General features: G+C 41.7%; 2 protein-coding genes across 3 annotated transcripts; one reads left to right on the plus strand and one right to left on the minus strand.

Moving 5' to 3' along the window:
* The first annotated feature begins 451 nt into the window (after positions 1–451).
* Positions 452–6,274, plus strand: cthrc1a (collagen triple helix repeat containing 1a). Of its 2 annotated transcripts, none has more exons than XM_027022908.2 (4): positions 452–874; positions 3,132–3,350; positions 3,562–3,778; positions 5,675–6,274. In XM_027022908.2, exons 1-4 carry the CDS (start codon positions 716–718, stop codon positions 5,815–5,817), a joined length of 738 nt encoding a protein of 245 aa, XP_026878709.2. In that variant the 5' UTR covers positions 452–715; the 3' UTR covers positions 5,818–6,274. The 2 variants fall into 2 exon arrangements, with proteins under 2 accessions (XP_026878709.2, XP_026878710.2); XM_027022909.2 differs by having other exon boundaries at positions 3,150–3,350.
* A 988-nt stretch (positions 6,275–7,262) lies between these two features.
* Positions 7,263–13,397, minus strand: slc25a32a (solute carrier family 25 member 32a). The gene is made up of 7 exons (XM_027022915.2): positions 12,982–13,397; positions 12,612–12,762; positions 11,686–11,771; positions 10,803–10,957; positions 10,188–10,301; positions 8,849–8,994; positions 7,263–8,418 (listed from the first exon to the last, which is right to left on the minus strand). The coding sequence occupies exons 1-7, from the start codon at positions 13,187–13,189 to the stop codon at positions 8,292–8,294; spliced, it is 987 nt and encodes a 328-aa protein (XP_026878716.2). The 5' UTR covers positions 13,190–13,397; the 3' UTR covers positions 7,263–8,291.
* Positions 13,398–14,024: the final 627 nt, after the last annotated feature.

A 14,024-nucleotide genomic window follows, 5' to 3' on the forward strand; every position in this document is an offset into this window, starting at 1 on the left:
ATCAGAGGCAATTGAGAGTTGTGCACAAAGATTAGAACTTTAATGTTTTAGACGATTGCGTTTATATTGCTTTTGTGCTACTACCGAAACTTCTTACTAGTTTAGACCATTGTGTTAAGTGATTTGAGAACATGTACATTAGTTGTGAGAAATCTTATAAATCATTAAAAAACCCCAAAAAACTAAGTGACGGTAATAGATCTGGAGTGTAATAGGCTATCAAACCAGACAAATATATCTGAAAGTGAGAAATAAAACTCGAGTGGTAGACCACTCAGGCTAATAGCCTACAAATTCACTTTCTTCCTATTCTCTGAAATAGAGGATTTCAAAAATGGGTTTACCCGCTGTGCTCGGCCAAGTCATTCATTCGGAGTTCAGGAGGTCATTCAGATTCGAGTCAGGACTCATCCAGTGTCAAAGAAACCGCATGACTGCTGTCTCTGAAAGAGTCAGCTATAGTAGGCAGACCTCCGTGACAATTCTTCCGAAACTGTTGAAACTTGTCATCTCACAACCGCGTGGGGTGATTTTCTTTAACCAAACCATTGGACTGTATGTGTAGTTGCTTTGTGCATGTGCAAAACCAGAGCCCCGCGGTTATAAAGTCCTAGGTTTTCTGTTTTAAGTTTTATGTAGCTATTTTTTTTAAATCGGACGCTCACGGCGGACCAGCAGAAAAGCACCTTTGTAGCGCACATCCTGTCTGCCCCGCATGGGACCAGGCGCGCACACTGTGGATTTCAGTGTCTCCAACTCAGCGAAAATGGGAGCCCGCTTTCTGATCTGCTTCTGTGTGATTTTACCTTTGTGTGTGACCGAAAAAGCTAAAGAGAAGGCAGCTCGACAGAGGGAAGCCGAGTTCTCGGATAAGGTAAGATACCATCTTTACTCGGACTCTATACAAAAAACGTCACAGCAAAATATAAAGAATCGGAGCGGTTAGACTCGGTCTAAATCCGTGTGTGTTCATATTACCACACGCTACAGAGATGTATACAATGTACTTTTAAGTAGAACAAACGTTCAATAAGTATTTTATTAGTTTTCCTGAAAAATAAATGTTTTCCTAATTACTTTCCCTTTCTCTTAAAAATCTGGTTGTAGTACAACTGATAATTATGATGTTTGGTTGGTCTTTTGTTTGAACCTAAAATGAATTTAAAACCCGTTCTTCTCAAATGCACGTTTTAAAAGAGATTACTTCAAAGGGATTATTTAATCTCGGAGAGGAGGCTGTGCATACGATGTCACACATTCTGACTATTCTTCCAATTATATTTAAGTCGAAAAACCTTTCGCGGATGATCTGCCTTACGTAATGTGGTCAGTATTACTCCATACGGCTGTAGATTACATGCCAATGTAATCTATATTATCTTTCATCCTGTGGGAAGTTTGTATTGGATCCTGTGGAGCATGAGAGTATTGTGTTCCATCCATTCCAGCGTCTTAAACCACGATGTCCTTAATGCTCACCAGCCCCCTCTAATGTTCTAAATCAGTATTACATGTAAAGAGAATTATAGCAGCCCAACAGGCATTGCTAAAGCTAATTTCATTGTAATCGAATGGTATAATGAGATGATAACATTACTTGTTTTGATTAATAAGGCATTGTTGCACAAAGGTGTATAACCACAGCTGATATTAGCTTCTGTATGGTGGTGAACAGAATGTCCATCCAGTAGAATAACTTCTTGTTCACCATGCACTAGGCCAGTCTGTGTAGTCTCGCCCCTTGCATGGACATAGCAGACTGTACTCTTTGATCTCTGCTTGGGGTTCACTTGCAGCAAACTATCCGCTTCACTCTTAATTCTTTTCTCATGATGATTTTGTTTTGTCAGACATCTGTTACCAGTGTGAAAATTCGCTGTTTTCTGAAGATGGACAAACAAAACTAAGCAAAACACCTCATCTGGGGTTGGTAATGTGTTTTTGTATGGTGTGCTGATCACCACCCATTTCGTTCTGATTACATACACTCTGTGGGAGACCATCCTGTGGGTGACCAGTGTGAGATGCCCACAGGAATGTTCAGAGGCTGATTCTGTGGTGCTGAATGAAAATGATAAAAGATGAAAGTTGCAGCAGACAGAAGTGAGCTAAGAGAAGGAGCAGAATGCCTCATTTTGGTGTCATTTTCTTATTAGACCGCAAGGATGGAAACTGTAACTGTACTCTCTTGTCATTCACATGTAAGCTCCCTGGATCTCCCGTATGCACCAAAGAACCTTTCTACTGTATTCATAGCAGGTTTTATTATGCAAAGTTGATTTTTGATTATATTTAATGAGAAGTTTGTTTCAGATGTGTAAAAGTGTGTGATGTCTTAACTCAAGCTTTTGATGCTAACCCTTGTTCAGGAGCTGAGTAACAGTGTAGCCCCATGTGCCCTCAATGACTTCAGCAGACACATGATGGATCTGGCAGCCTTGTTCCACAAGGGAGCAAGAAGAACTGTGGATGACGTTCAGCTAGAAGCCCTTGGGCACAGTGGCCAGATGGCACTCTATTAGACAGTCTTTTCCATTTCTCCTGGACTAAAAGTAAATGTAAAGTCTGCTACTTCATCTGCACAGGCTCCTGCCCTTTGTGGTGTGATTTAAGTGTATTTTAACATAGTTTTTAGCTCCTGCTCACATTTTTAATGCCTTTTGCCAAAGCAAAACAAAATACGAAGTTTAAAAAATGTGAAAACTCCCTATGGCCAGCGCGCTATCCCCCCCATTAACTTAATAATTCTCTGAGAGCCTGTAGTTTGGTGGGCTGTACTACAAAGAAGACAGTGAGTCATTGTGGTTAGGGGATTTTCTTTTACATCATGGATGTGATGCAGCATTTTAAACAGTCTTCTTCTGTGGGTGCATTTTCCACTATCTCTACCCAAATGTGTTAATATCCAAGGGTAGTGTCACGGTACACTCCTGCCCACAGACCCATGTCAGAGTGACTCACTGGTATTGAGGCTAACAAGGAAAAACTGTTGAGCTCATTCACTCAATGAATTATTAATGTGCATTAGTATTATTTGATGGAAATATTCTTGTTCAGTTTTTAAATAACATTTTTCTTCTCTTCTCTTTTCTTCTTTCTTTTCTTTATCTTTATATTGTCCTTATCACCAGTACAACACGTGTATGCAGGGTCCCCCTGGTATGCAGGGCAGGGATGGTAATCCAGGGATTAATGGCATTCCGGGCACTCCTGGGATCCCAGGCCGGGATGGAATGAAGGGGGAAAAGGGAGAGTGTGTGACTGAGAGGTTTGAGGAACCATGGAGACCCAACTATAAACAGTGTGCCTGGAGCTCTCTTAACTATGGCATTGACCTGGGAAAAATAGCTGTAAGCTTACCATTCACTTTTTCCAAAATCTCCTGCTTCCATAAGAATCACCAGTGCAGTCTCCTAGCAGTTGCTTTTTCAAGACCACAGAGACTGCATGAAAACATGATTGCAGTAACTAAACACGATATCAATTCCCTTAATGCTAATGTACAAAGATGAAGTGAATGGTGAATGGTGAATGAAGCCCTGTGTGTGGCGTGTTTCACAGGAGTGCACGTTCACCAAGATGCGCTCAGACAGCGCCCTGCGGGTGCTCTTCATCGGCTCACTCAGGCTCAAGTGCAAGACGGCCTGCTGCCAGCGTTGGTACTTCACCTTCAATGGGGCAGAATGCACGGGGCCTCTGCCCGTTGAGGCCATCATCTACCTGGACCAGGGCAGCCCTGAGCTTAACTCCACCATCAACATTCACAGGACGTCCACAGGTAACTCTTATGTGCTAGTTTCAGGGTCATCGACAAGGGTCATCAAACAATCCCTCCAATAAATAAAAAAAAACACTTAATAAACAAATCTTGCCAAACTAAATTTTAATTATAAGAAAGTGGTCAATTGCAGTTTGTACATTTCAGCCGATACTGTTTTATGTACCATGTGATTGTCACATGGTGAAGTCACATGAGAACATCACCAGGTAAAATTCTTGTATTGTTTTTTGGTCTATGTGCTTGGAGAGATTTTAAAATTTGAACCTTTAAAAAGTGGAATGAGTTCTACACGTACATTTGTAAACAAGCAGTCACTCAAACTACACATTCACCCACTGCTCTCATTTCAGTGGTTTAGGGATGCTGTCCTCTGAGAGCTGAGCATATGGAGGAAGTCTGGGATGACGACCACCCTTTTGCATTTTTAGCTATTCAGTGCATAATCCAAACCACTAACAGAGCAAAACTCTCTTTTCTTTATTTTTTTATATGTTAGCTGAATGCCTGGAAACGGAGCTTTGTAGAGTCTGCCAGAGCTCTGAGCCGCATACAGATCACAGACCCGTCAGACCAGTATTCAGACCTCTCATTCATCATAAATGAAATATGCTGTTATCAAAGAGCAATATACCCATTAAGAACAAACCTCTCATGGACCATGTGTGAAACTCCTCCATGGGAGCTAATGAATTCCCTACTTGTGTCGACATTCCTGGCGATGACCTCTGTGAAATGGTAAAGACTTGCAGCTCACTACAAGGCCAATTATAGCTCCTTGCTGTGTGTGTGTGTGTGTTTGTGTGTGTATTATGGTGATTATTTTTATGTCATGTTAAATGTGACATAATGTTTAAAATAGATCAGACTAGCAGAGAGAAAAGAGACCAGAGTTTGAGGTATGAGGTATGGCAGTCAGGGCTCTAGATTCAGCTTTAACAAAGAACACACAGATTTCCACAGGCTCAGACACTGTGTTCCTCTCAGAGATATAAAAGGTTTGGCTTTATCTGTGAGGTATGAAGTCTGCAATTTTGAGATTCAGAGATAGATGTGGCCTTTGGATTTCTATTTATGGCAATGCGGTCCATTGTGTGTAACCTGCAATTTGATATTGGCATCAATCTGTTTGCAGCCTTTCAGAGCAGAGAAGAAACTGTATGCAGTGGTATAAGAACATGGTATATTATACAACTGATATACTCGAATCGCTACAGCCTTAGTCGTATTTCAAATGGTTTGTCATATCAATCAATTGACCAAACTGTTAAATTTGTCTAAAAATACATATGCATAATAATAATAAAGTTTAAAATAAAAACAAAATCTCATTAACAAGATAATATTTTTAATCTGACACATCTTCCAGTATCGAGGGTAGGAAATCAGAGTCTGTTGCAGACCGAGTGTCTGTTGCAGAGGTTAGGCTGCGAGAAGTTTTGTGCAGGCTCTAATTACAGAGACACCCAAGATATTTCTGCTTGCTTCCTCTCTGCATCCCATCATATCACACAATATATGCCCACTGCAGAGATCCTCACAGAGCTGCACAAATGAGAGACTACAACACAGCAAATACATGGCCAAGCACACCCAGAGGTCAACCATCCCATGTGCCGATCAGCGTGCACAATAAAGGCCTCAGAGACAGCTGAGGGTTAGGATTTCAGCAAGCCTTTGGAAAGTACAAACTGACAGTTAAATGGGTTATGTGAATTCATCTTAATTTATTATCTGGTTTAGTTTAACAGGCACTTGGCACAATCTTGCAAGATGATCTTTTGGTATCATCTTTGGGTTTAGGATTTCATCAGCTACAGTTCACTTACAAAAAATCTAAACCTTTAAGACCATCCAGTCTGGGTGTGTTGAACTCGTCTATGTTTGTGCCTGCAGTGGAGGGTCTGTGTGAGGGCATTCCTGCTGGCCTGGTGGATGTGGGGATTTGGGTGGGCACCTGTGCCGACTACCCACGGGGCGATGCTTCCACCGGCTGGAACTCCGTATCCAGGGTGATCATCGAAGAGCTTCCCAAATGATCCTCGCGATCCCATTTCCCCCCCATTCACCACTATTGTTATGGTTGCTGTGGCGACACCAGGCTGAATGAGAAACATGGATCTTCAGTCAGAATACTCTGGTTCAGTTCATTAAATTTAGGATGCACAGAGTTCAATGCAAAAAGTCACAACTACTGTACAATGAGCCTCCTGTTAGTTAGTGCCTGAGTGAACGAAGTTTCGTTTATTTTTCTTCCAAGATAAATACTGTAATGGCGATTCCATTATGTATTTAAATACTGCCATGTCTATTCCATTTTGTATCTAAATACTATCATACCAATACCATTATGCATTTCAGTGAACTGTTGGTAAAATTGTGACTTTGTTCACACTGCTGGTTATCCTGTGCATATTTTTAAGTAAGGCCCATTGCTTGTGTGTTATGTTTATATGTTCATCTTATTAAAATCAGTTACCATTTTTAAACTTTAAATACTGTGTAAATACTATAAATACTGTGTGTTTTCTGAGTGTTGGGCTGGTGCCTGATACTTTGCAAATGGTGAAGCAGAACTTGAGCACATCATACAGAAGGTTGCGGCTAGAGACCCATGGTGGAAAACGTACACTACCCTGCATGACTAATGCAAGGGATGTCTGGCTCTGTGTGTGACAGTAGTGAAGTGGTTTTCCAGCTGTTGTGTTTACAGAATACATGGCAGCTCTTACACACACACACACACACACATATATATATACATACATAAATAAGCAGACACATTTCAAACACATTAGCACAATTCAGTCTCAGCCAAACTGCATCTATCTCATTACTTGAAGTCTTGTATTTAACATCAGTTGGCAACTTACACATTTACACAATGTATAAAAGGCCCTACATGTGTATTATATACACTCTTAAAGCAGGGTGATATTAGACCCATTTTATCTTTAATCTGGATCATTTACAGGTTGTTCTCTGAAGATAAATATTTCAATTAAAAATGTAAAAGATTTATTAGGTTTTTTTTGTGTAAAATGTATATTGCTATTTTTGTTGTTGAACACTACTGCCATATTTCAGGGATGATCAAGGTCATCTGCGCAGAACACTCAAACACAAACACCATACGCATCTATGTACAGAACACTCAAACACAAACACCATACGCATCTATGTACAGAACACTCAAACACAAACACCATACGCATCTATGCACAGAACACTCAAACACAAACACCATACGCATCTATGCACAGAACACTCAAACACAAACACCATACGCATCTATGTACAGAACACTCAAACACCATACGCATCTATGCACAGAACACTCAAACACAAACACCATACGCATCTATGCACAGAACACTCAAACACAAGCTCATCATAAACACCAATTCTACAGCACTGCTGTTGCTGCAAGTCTTTAACCATAAGCATTCTCTGTCATGTCAGAAAAACTTCATAACATCAATCATGTCTTACTTTTATCTTTTATTAATTCTGTAAAAATTACATGTAGATACTCCAGCTCTCCTGAGTCAAGTCTTTGCATTCTTAAAGACATGATTTTGTTTCTATTTGACAGTAGCCAATATTATTGGCACACTGCTATGTAACACATATAAACCATGAGACTGAAATACACATTGGATAAGCAGGATGTGTATAAAGAGCATGTGTATCTGGTATGCAACTTAAGAACTTGCACATTGCTGTGCGGGGCTTGGCTCACGTTGTCACACAGTTTTTATTTATTTATTTAATAAATATACAGATATAATGATAAAGATATCACTTCCCAGCACAACTCATATGTTGAGCTATTAACCCATTTAATCCTGAGATGTAGTCTTTTCCACTAGCCTTCTTCCTTGGTCGGGTTTCTGGTCCTTGCTGCCAACCTGCAGTTATACCATTCCACTGAGCCCAGTATGGTCCACTTCAGCTCCAGTTTCAGAGGCTGGAATTTCATTCATGTCATATCATGTCATGTCCTCAAGGGGACTTCACAGGGTTCAGCCCCTGAACTTTGCCCCAGTTCTCACAGATACCACACTCTTCACCTACCGCTCAAGGGTTTGCTCAGTCTAGTCCACACACAGTACAAAAAGTCGCACGGTATGATGTCAGTGTTCACTTGCTAGAATACTCATATCATAAACTCAGATAACTGCAGTGGCTTCATCATACATACAATGGCTTTAAATCAGTTTGTATACACCCTGATCATTTCATTTTATACATTATATTCATTTGTGATTATAACATCCACAATTCCACACAACAACATGGAAACCTGTTCCTCCTCTCCGATCGCACTGATGCTATGGCTGGACCTCTCGTGAGGTAAGAGTCACTTAATCAGACCTCCCTCTACTGTCTCTAGTCTGCAGAAGGTTCTGTGGTGACCTCCCCAAAACGCGCCTTAACATGCATGTGTGCGTCATACGGTGTGTTGACTTGTGCGTTGGTTGGTCCCTGGCTGTGTTGATGTGTGCATGAATCAGTTGTATTGTCCCAGGAGCAGACGTGAGACGTTCTCATAGACGAGGAAGGTGATGCAGCAGGCTGGGATGACACGCACCAGGTTGGGCACCATGCCCTTGTAAAAGCCCTCCATGCCCTCGTTCCTGCACACGGACAACACATGAGAGAGCGACTCGGTAAACTTGCACTTGCCATGCTAAACTGCAGAGCCTTTCACATTTCAAGACTGTACAGTCAAACTGTTTAAAAACTGGCTGAAATAATTATAATGAGACCTAATGTGTGGCTCTCTAATTAGTGCTGTTTCAATACAGGAAATACAGTTTTCCACGGCCATTAGCACATTTTAATGCATCAAGACAGGGACACCATCAGAATACCAGTTAGACATGAAAAATAAAAAGGAATCCACTTTACATTTATAAACTCTGCACATTCCGTACAGAAAGATTGTAAATTAAAAAAAAGTGTCATTGGTTCATCCATAAACATCAAGGAGATCAGGGATCGTGAAGTTACAGCAGGGTTTGCTTGTGTTGATGGCTGTGTTAGTGCTTCCATGTAGAACAGTACCTCCATGTCCTCCTGATCACATCCACTATTCCACTGTAGTTGCTGTGCTGGTCCTGAAGGCGGGCTCTCACCACCTGGTATGGGTAGGTTGTTGCCACCGCAAATATTTTGGATATAGCTGCCATGGTGATATATTCCAGTGGAGACTGAAGCAAAGACAATGGGGGAGAGACAGAAAGACAGACTTGTGATGGATTGGAGAAACGATTCAGTTTAATAGTTACATTCAGAAACTATTAAATACTTTTGTGGCCTGCAAGACCATGGCATACTGTGTTAATAGGCAGTAGAATATCTAGACATAGGCTTGAATGGCACTCAAGTTGGGACAGTAGCCTAACATTTTTTAAAATGGCTACTTTAAGAATGTGGGGATTGATTTTCTACCAGACGAGGGCGCTGTGGGTGTTTCACGCAGCTTCATTATTGTGCTTAAGAAGCAATCAAGTTCGGAGTGGTATGAGACAGTCTCTTGACTGCTACGTGATTTAGCCGGAGGTAAGTAAGGTACTTGTTTAAATGGTCGCATTAATGCGTGAGGATGATTTACGAAATGTGAGTTCGAACACGCTAAATGCAGCAAATGGATTAATGAAAACGAGGGAAAATCACTAACGGGAATTAAGGCCCACTGAGCACCTATTGAGGATAATTTACTATTACAGTTCATCTAAACGCGACATGCACATTATACAAAGTAGGCTACAGCCTAATCAGTCTTCATCGTGTAAAACGAGTATCATCGATTGTCGTGCCCAGACCTCATCAGAGGCAGGGTCTGAGGTGTTTGAAAAGGACACTTCACCCGGGCGCTTTCTACAACACTCAGGTACCCAAACCACTTATAAACATTAAATGACTTCTATTAACTTTGATATCTACACAGGACAAGTTTGGCCAAAATTTAGCCAAATACTGACTTTTGCCACATACCATATTAATAAATCGAAACCGCCGCGTTACCCCAGACAGAAAGCGTCACGGGAAGAGTTTGGGCAAAAGAACCGATGGCGTGTGGTGATAATTCTATTTTTACAAGCTCTTAAAAACCAAACGGTATCTGCCCTCTAGTGTAATTTTAAATTTTACGCTTTGTACAGCAGCATATCATGTTTCTGTAGCTAATTTAAGGGCAGTATTCATTCAAAGACAAATGGGGCAGGTCTGGCCTGTACAAATTGTCCAAATCCCACCGCAAATAAAGTGTAGAGATGAACACTCAAATGCATGATATGCTGCCTCTCTGACACGTTTTCTTTCTTGGTTCTGCAGTAACTTTGTAAAAGCTGGTCACAGCACACAGATTTTAGGAGCTGTGGTCTGTGATTACTATCCTCACCAGAAGTGCTTCTGAAGGCATCTCCTTATATCTGTTTTGTTCCCTCTTCAGACCTTCATATGTCATGAACTGCAGGGCAGCATGGGATGTACCCACTAGCCCTGGCAGGAAGCCCTGTAGTCACAACACAAGGGTTGAGCCACACACACACACACACACACACACACACACACACACACACACACACACACACACACATACAAACAATGGCAGAAATGTACCTCTGTTACAAACTTGTCAGACTCTATGCTGTTATCGCAAGTTCAGTAATCTGCTTATTTGAGTAGGTTTAGATGTTTGTGCTGTCTCATCTGTGCATGTTATAGAAGAGCTAGCACAACCTTCACACCCGGCTGAAGCTATTTGTCTTGTGCAGTGTCATTTGTGGGAGCACAATAGAGTGAAGCCCTCTAGTGGTATGGCAGAGAAATACAGAATGAGAGTGTAAAAGATTGAACCCCATCAGCTCTACCTGATAGCAAAACATTTTTGTCTTATTTTGTGATCCAATTCTCTAAAGGTGCAGACGAGAGAGAGAGAGAGAGAGAGAGAGAGAGAGAGAGAGAAAGAGGAAAAAAAAAAGTGTGGAGGTTAGTTTGAGGTCTTTAGATGTACCCTGTATAATCCTGGGATACCCTCGTGACGGTAAATTTTCACGAGGGCGTCCAGCATTCCCTTGTACTGCTTTCCGTCCGGCTCTGCATTGTACTGCAGCACCAGTCGGGTCTTTGTCACCCAGACCGGGTTCGTAAGGCAAAGCGTCAGAATGCCTAGAAATGCAGGGGAACAGGGAACAGGCAGTCCAACACAAGGGCACCTTTACACCAACCGACACTGACAGTGTATAGCCGAAACCCCAGTGACACTGCAGAGCTTGTAGCGATGGCCGAAGACCTCACAAAAAGACCAATGACAGTGAAGAGTCTGTCATTTGGTACAGTGTGCGTGGCTGACTGAGTGTCAGTCCGTGACTCCCAGTCGCAATCGTGAAGAATCAAGTACCTGTACATTTTTGTTTCCCCCCATGGTTATCATGGTTTCTGTGTAGCAGTACACATCTGCCACTTGATAAGTGGCATCTTAATTGTTGTAGAGGAGGTTTGTGGGGGGCCCAGAATCAGGACTCGGAGTTGAAGGATTAAAGGTTATAAATCAATTTTTATTTTTAACTGAATGTAACCATACCAGTTCTGCCAATGATTGTTTAGGGTAATCTATGTGGTCAATGAAAGCCTTGTTCTTATTTAGTTCATATATTTCTTATTTTTTAATTCTCTATATATGTTGGGGTTTTTTTTTTGGGGGGGGGGGCAGTTTTGACATGTCACCTTGCCATGTTGGTTTAGTAGACCGCTGAGGCAATAATTCAGCCCCAATTTTTTAATCAGCACTGATTTGTTGTAGAGGAATATCCTCACACACACACTTGCACCCCCAGAGTGTTTGGTTGAACCTGTAATTGTTTGTGCTGGGAGTGTTTTAGGGCCCATCCACTCACCTGCCTCTGCTGCAGACACCAGGTGCTCGACGGCACTCAGTTCAGACTGTCTGCTCTCCTGGATATAGGCTTTAATTGCATTATAACTGCAGGAAAAGACACACACACACACACACACACACACACACACACACACAAACACAAACACCCACACACCACTTAATGTAAAGCATCCATGTATGACTCTCAGTTCACTATTTATGTTTCACTTCATCTTTGGTGCTTAAAAAGAGAAATGGTCTGTGATTGTATTATTGTCTTTCCACAGATTACTCTGTGCATGCTGTAAACCATTCATTGTGCAGCAAATATACATATGTGTAGAAATTGTAAAATATTTTATTTCTTGGGGTAACTAAACTGCAAATTTGCAAAAACTTGTATTACAGATTTGGTTACTCATCAGCTGGACTTAAGAGAGGTATTATTAAAACAAACAGGATAGATGAAATGATGAACGTGATTCACGGTTTAGGTTGTAAAAATAAACTTGATTAAATATTTATGCTAATGATTCTTTACACCATAGTGTGACTGAAGCATAGATTTAAGATGGACAAATATCTCTGAACAACACTTTTGCATAAATCTTATACTAAGCAATATGAAATTTAATTTTATTCTAATATCTTTCATAAACTTTTTAAATGACTGTTCTGCCCCATTGTTGACCAGATTTGTTTTGTTTAATTTGAAGTTAAAAGGCCTTTGGAGTGTGACAGTCTTTGGATGTCAGTGAAAGATGGAGATCCTTGGCCTGTGCTGTTACCTGCCATTACTTTTCCCATTGAGAAGCTTAAAAAGCCCTGTTACACACAATCTCAAGGCAAATGTCAACAGAAAATAAAGAGTTCTGAGCCGTCCCCTTTTCTGAAATCTAATATGTTTGGTATGCCCACCACTTTCTGTAGACTCAGGGTACTTACAACAGGAAGTAAAACCCCCACGATGCCCCTGTGCCCCAAATGTTGGGGGTCACACCCTGGTACAGTCCTCTGATCCCATCTACCTTCCAGATACTTTTCATACAGTGCAGAATACCATTATAATGTGGCCTGAAACTCAGACCATCGCTGACTAAAAAAAAGAAAAAGAAAGAGAGGGGTTAAGCACAAAGCAAACCTCAGACTGTACAGGCCAAGTGGGAGTATCGGTGTTTTTGTTGCCCTCGGTGGACGTCCTTTTCTCCCATTTGTAAACACAAGCATATGTAACTCCGCAGTATCACATTACCTGCTGATATGGTAGCGAGCGCTGTTGATAGAGGCCCGTTTGTTTTTGGCAGCCACCACCTACCTGCAAAGCGAATTTTGACCAGATCCAGAGGGTGGAGCACCATTGTTGATATGACGCCCCCGCTAAGTCCCGCTGCCAAATTTTCATACTTGATATGCTTAAACAGACGCAAAAGATTCGCTGTAATCGAGAAAGATGGCCCGTTTGATTCCGGAGCCACGGGTAAGGTCGCTGCTGCAGCGGACCGCTGTCCTGAAATTGTGCTCATACTTGTTGACTTGCTTGTCTTCGTTAGAGCCGAGAAAAGGAAACTAAAGCCGTTCGGTGCAATGAATACGGCATTTAGTGCAGACTGCGTGTTACGAAGACACGGTTCTAAGCAACGATCCAGTAGCCACTACCTTTGCATAAACATCGCGGCAGCTGTGGCATGGCGGACGTCCAGCATGTAATTGCACGACCTCCACTGAGGAACTTGTGTGGCTGGGGGGGGGGGGGGGGGGGGGGGAAAGGAAAACATACTGTACACCGAACGAGTGACGATCTTGGAGGAGGCGGGAGAAATCTTAAAGCGACACTAACTTACAGTAAAGGATGGTCAGTACTCGATCAAATGAGGGCTTGTTGTCTGAAGAACTCAGCCAAACAGTTTTGTTTTCCGTTCATACTTTGAACAATAACGAGGACGGTAACAAACTAAATTTCAACAATCAGGGCAACGTTGTTCTGATCTGGATATAAAGATGCACTAATTTGATTAGCTAACTATTTTGTGTTGACTGAAGCCTATAATAAATTTAACCAAGTTGTTCTCTATTCAGTTAACCCAGCTTTGTAGCGAACCGTGCCCTTGTATCCCATCACAACCCTCCCTCCCTCCCTTTAAAAAAAAAGGTGCAGGTGTATCTGAGGAGGCAATGGACCAGCAGTGGCTGGGTGAGTATAGGCAGGACTGGAGCCCTGAGGGAACTGACCTATGTTGGCATTATGCTTCTGGTTGTAAGCTTTACATATGAGGTAACTTCATAGGCAGTTGTGCAATATTGTGCATAAGCAACAGCTTAACTAATTCATATTTAAGAGGAAGGGGAAGAGGAACAATT

This window comes from Electrophorus electricus, chromosome 8 (genome assembly GCF_013358815.1).
Source record: "Electrophorus electricus isolate fEleEle1 chromosome 8, fEleEle1.pri, whole genome shotgun sequence".
Lineage (NCBI taxonomy): Eukaryota > Metazoa > Chordata > Actinopteri > Gymnotiformes > Gymnotidae > Electrophorus > Electrophorus electricus.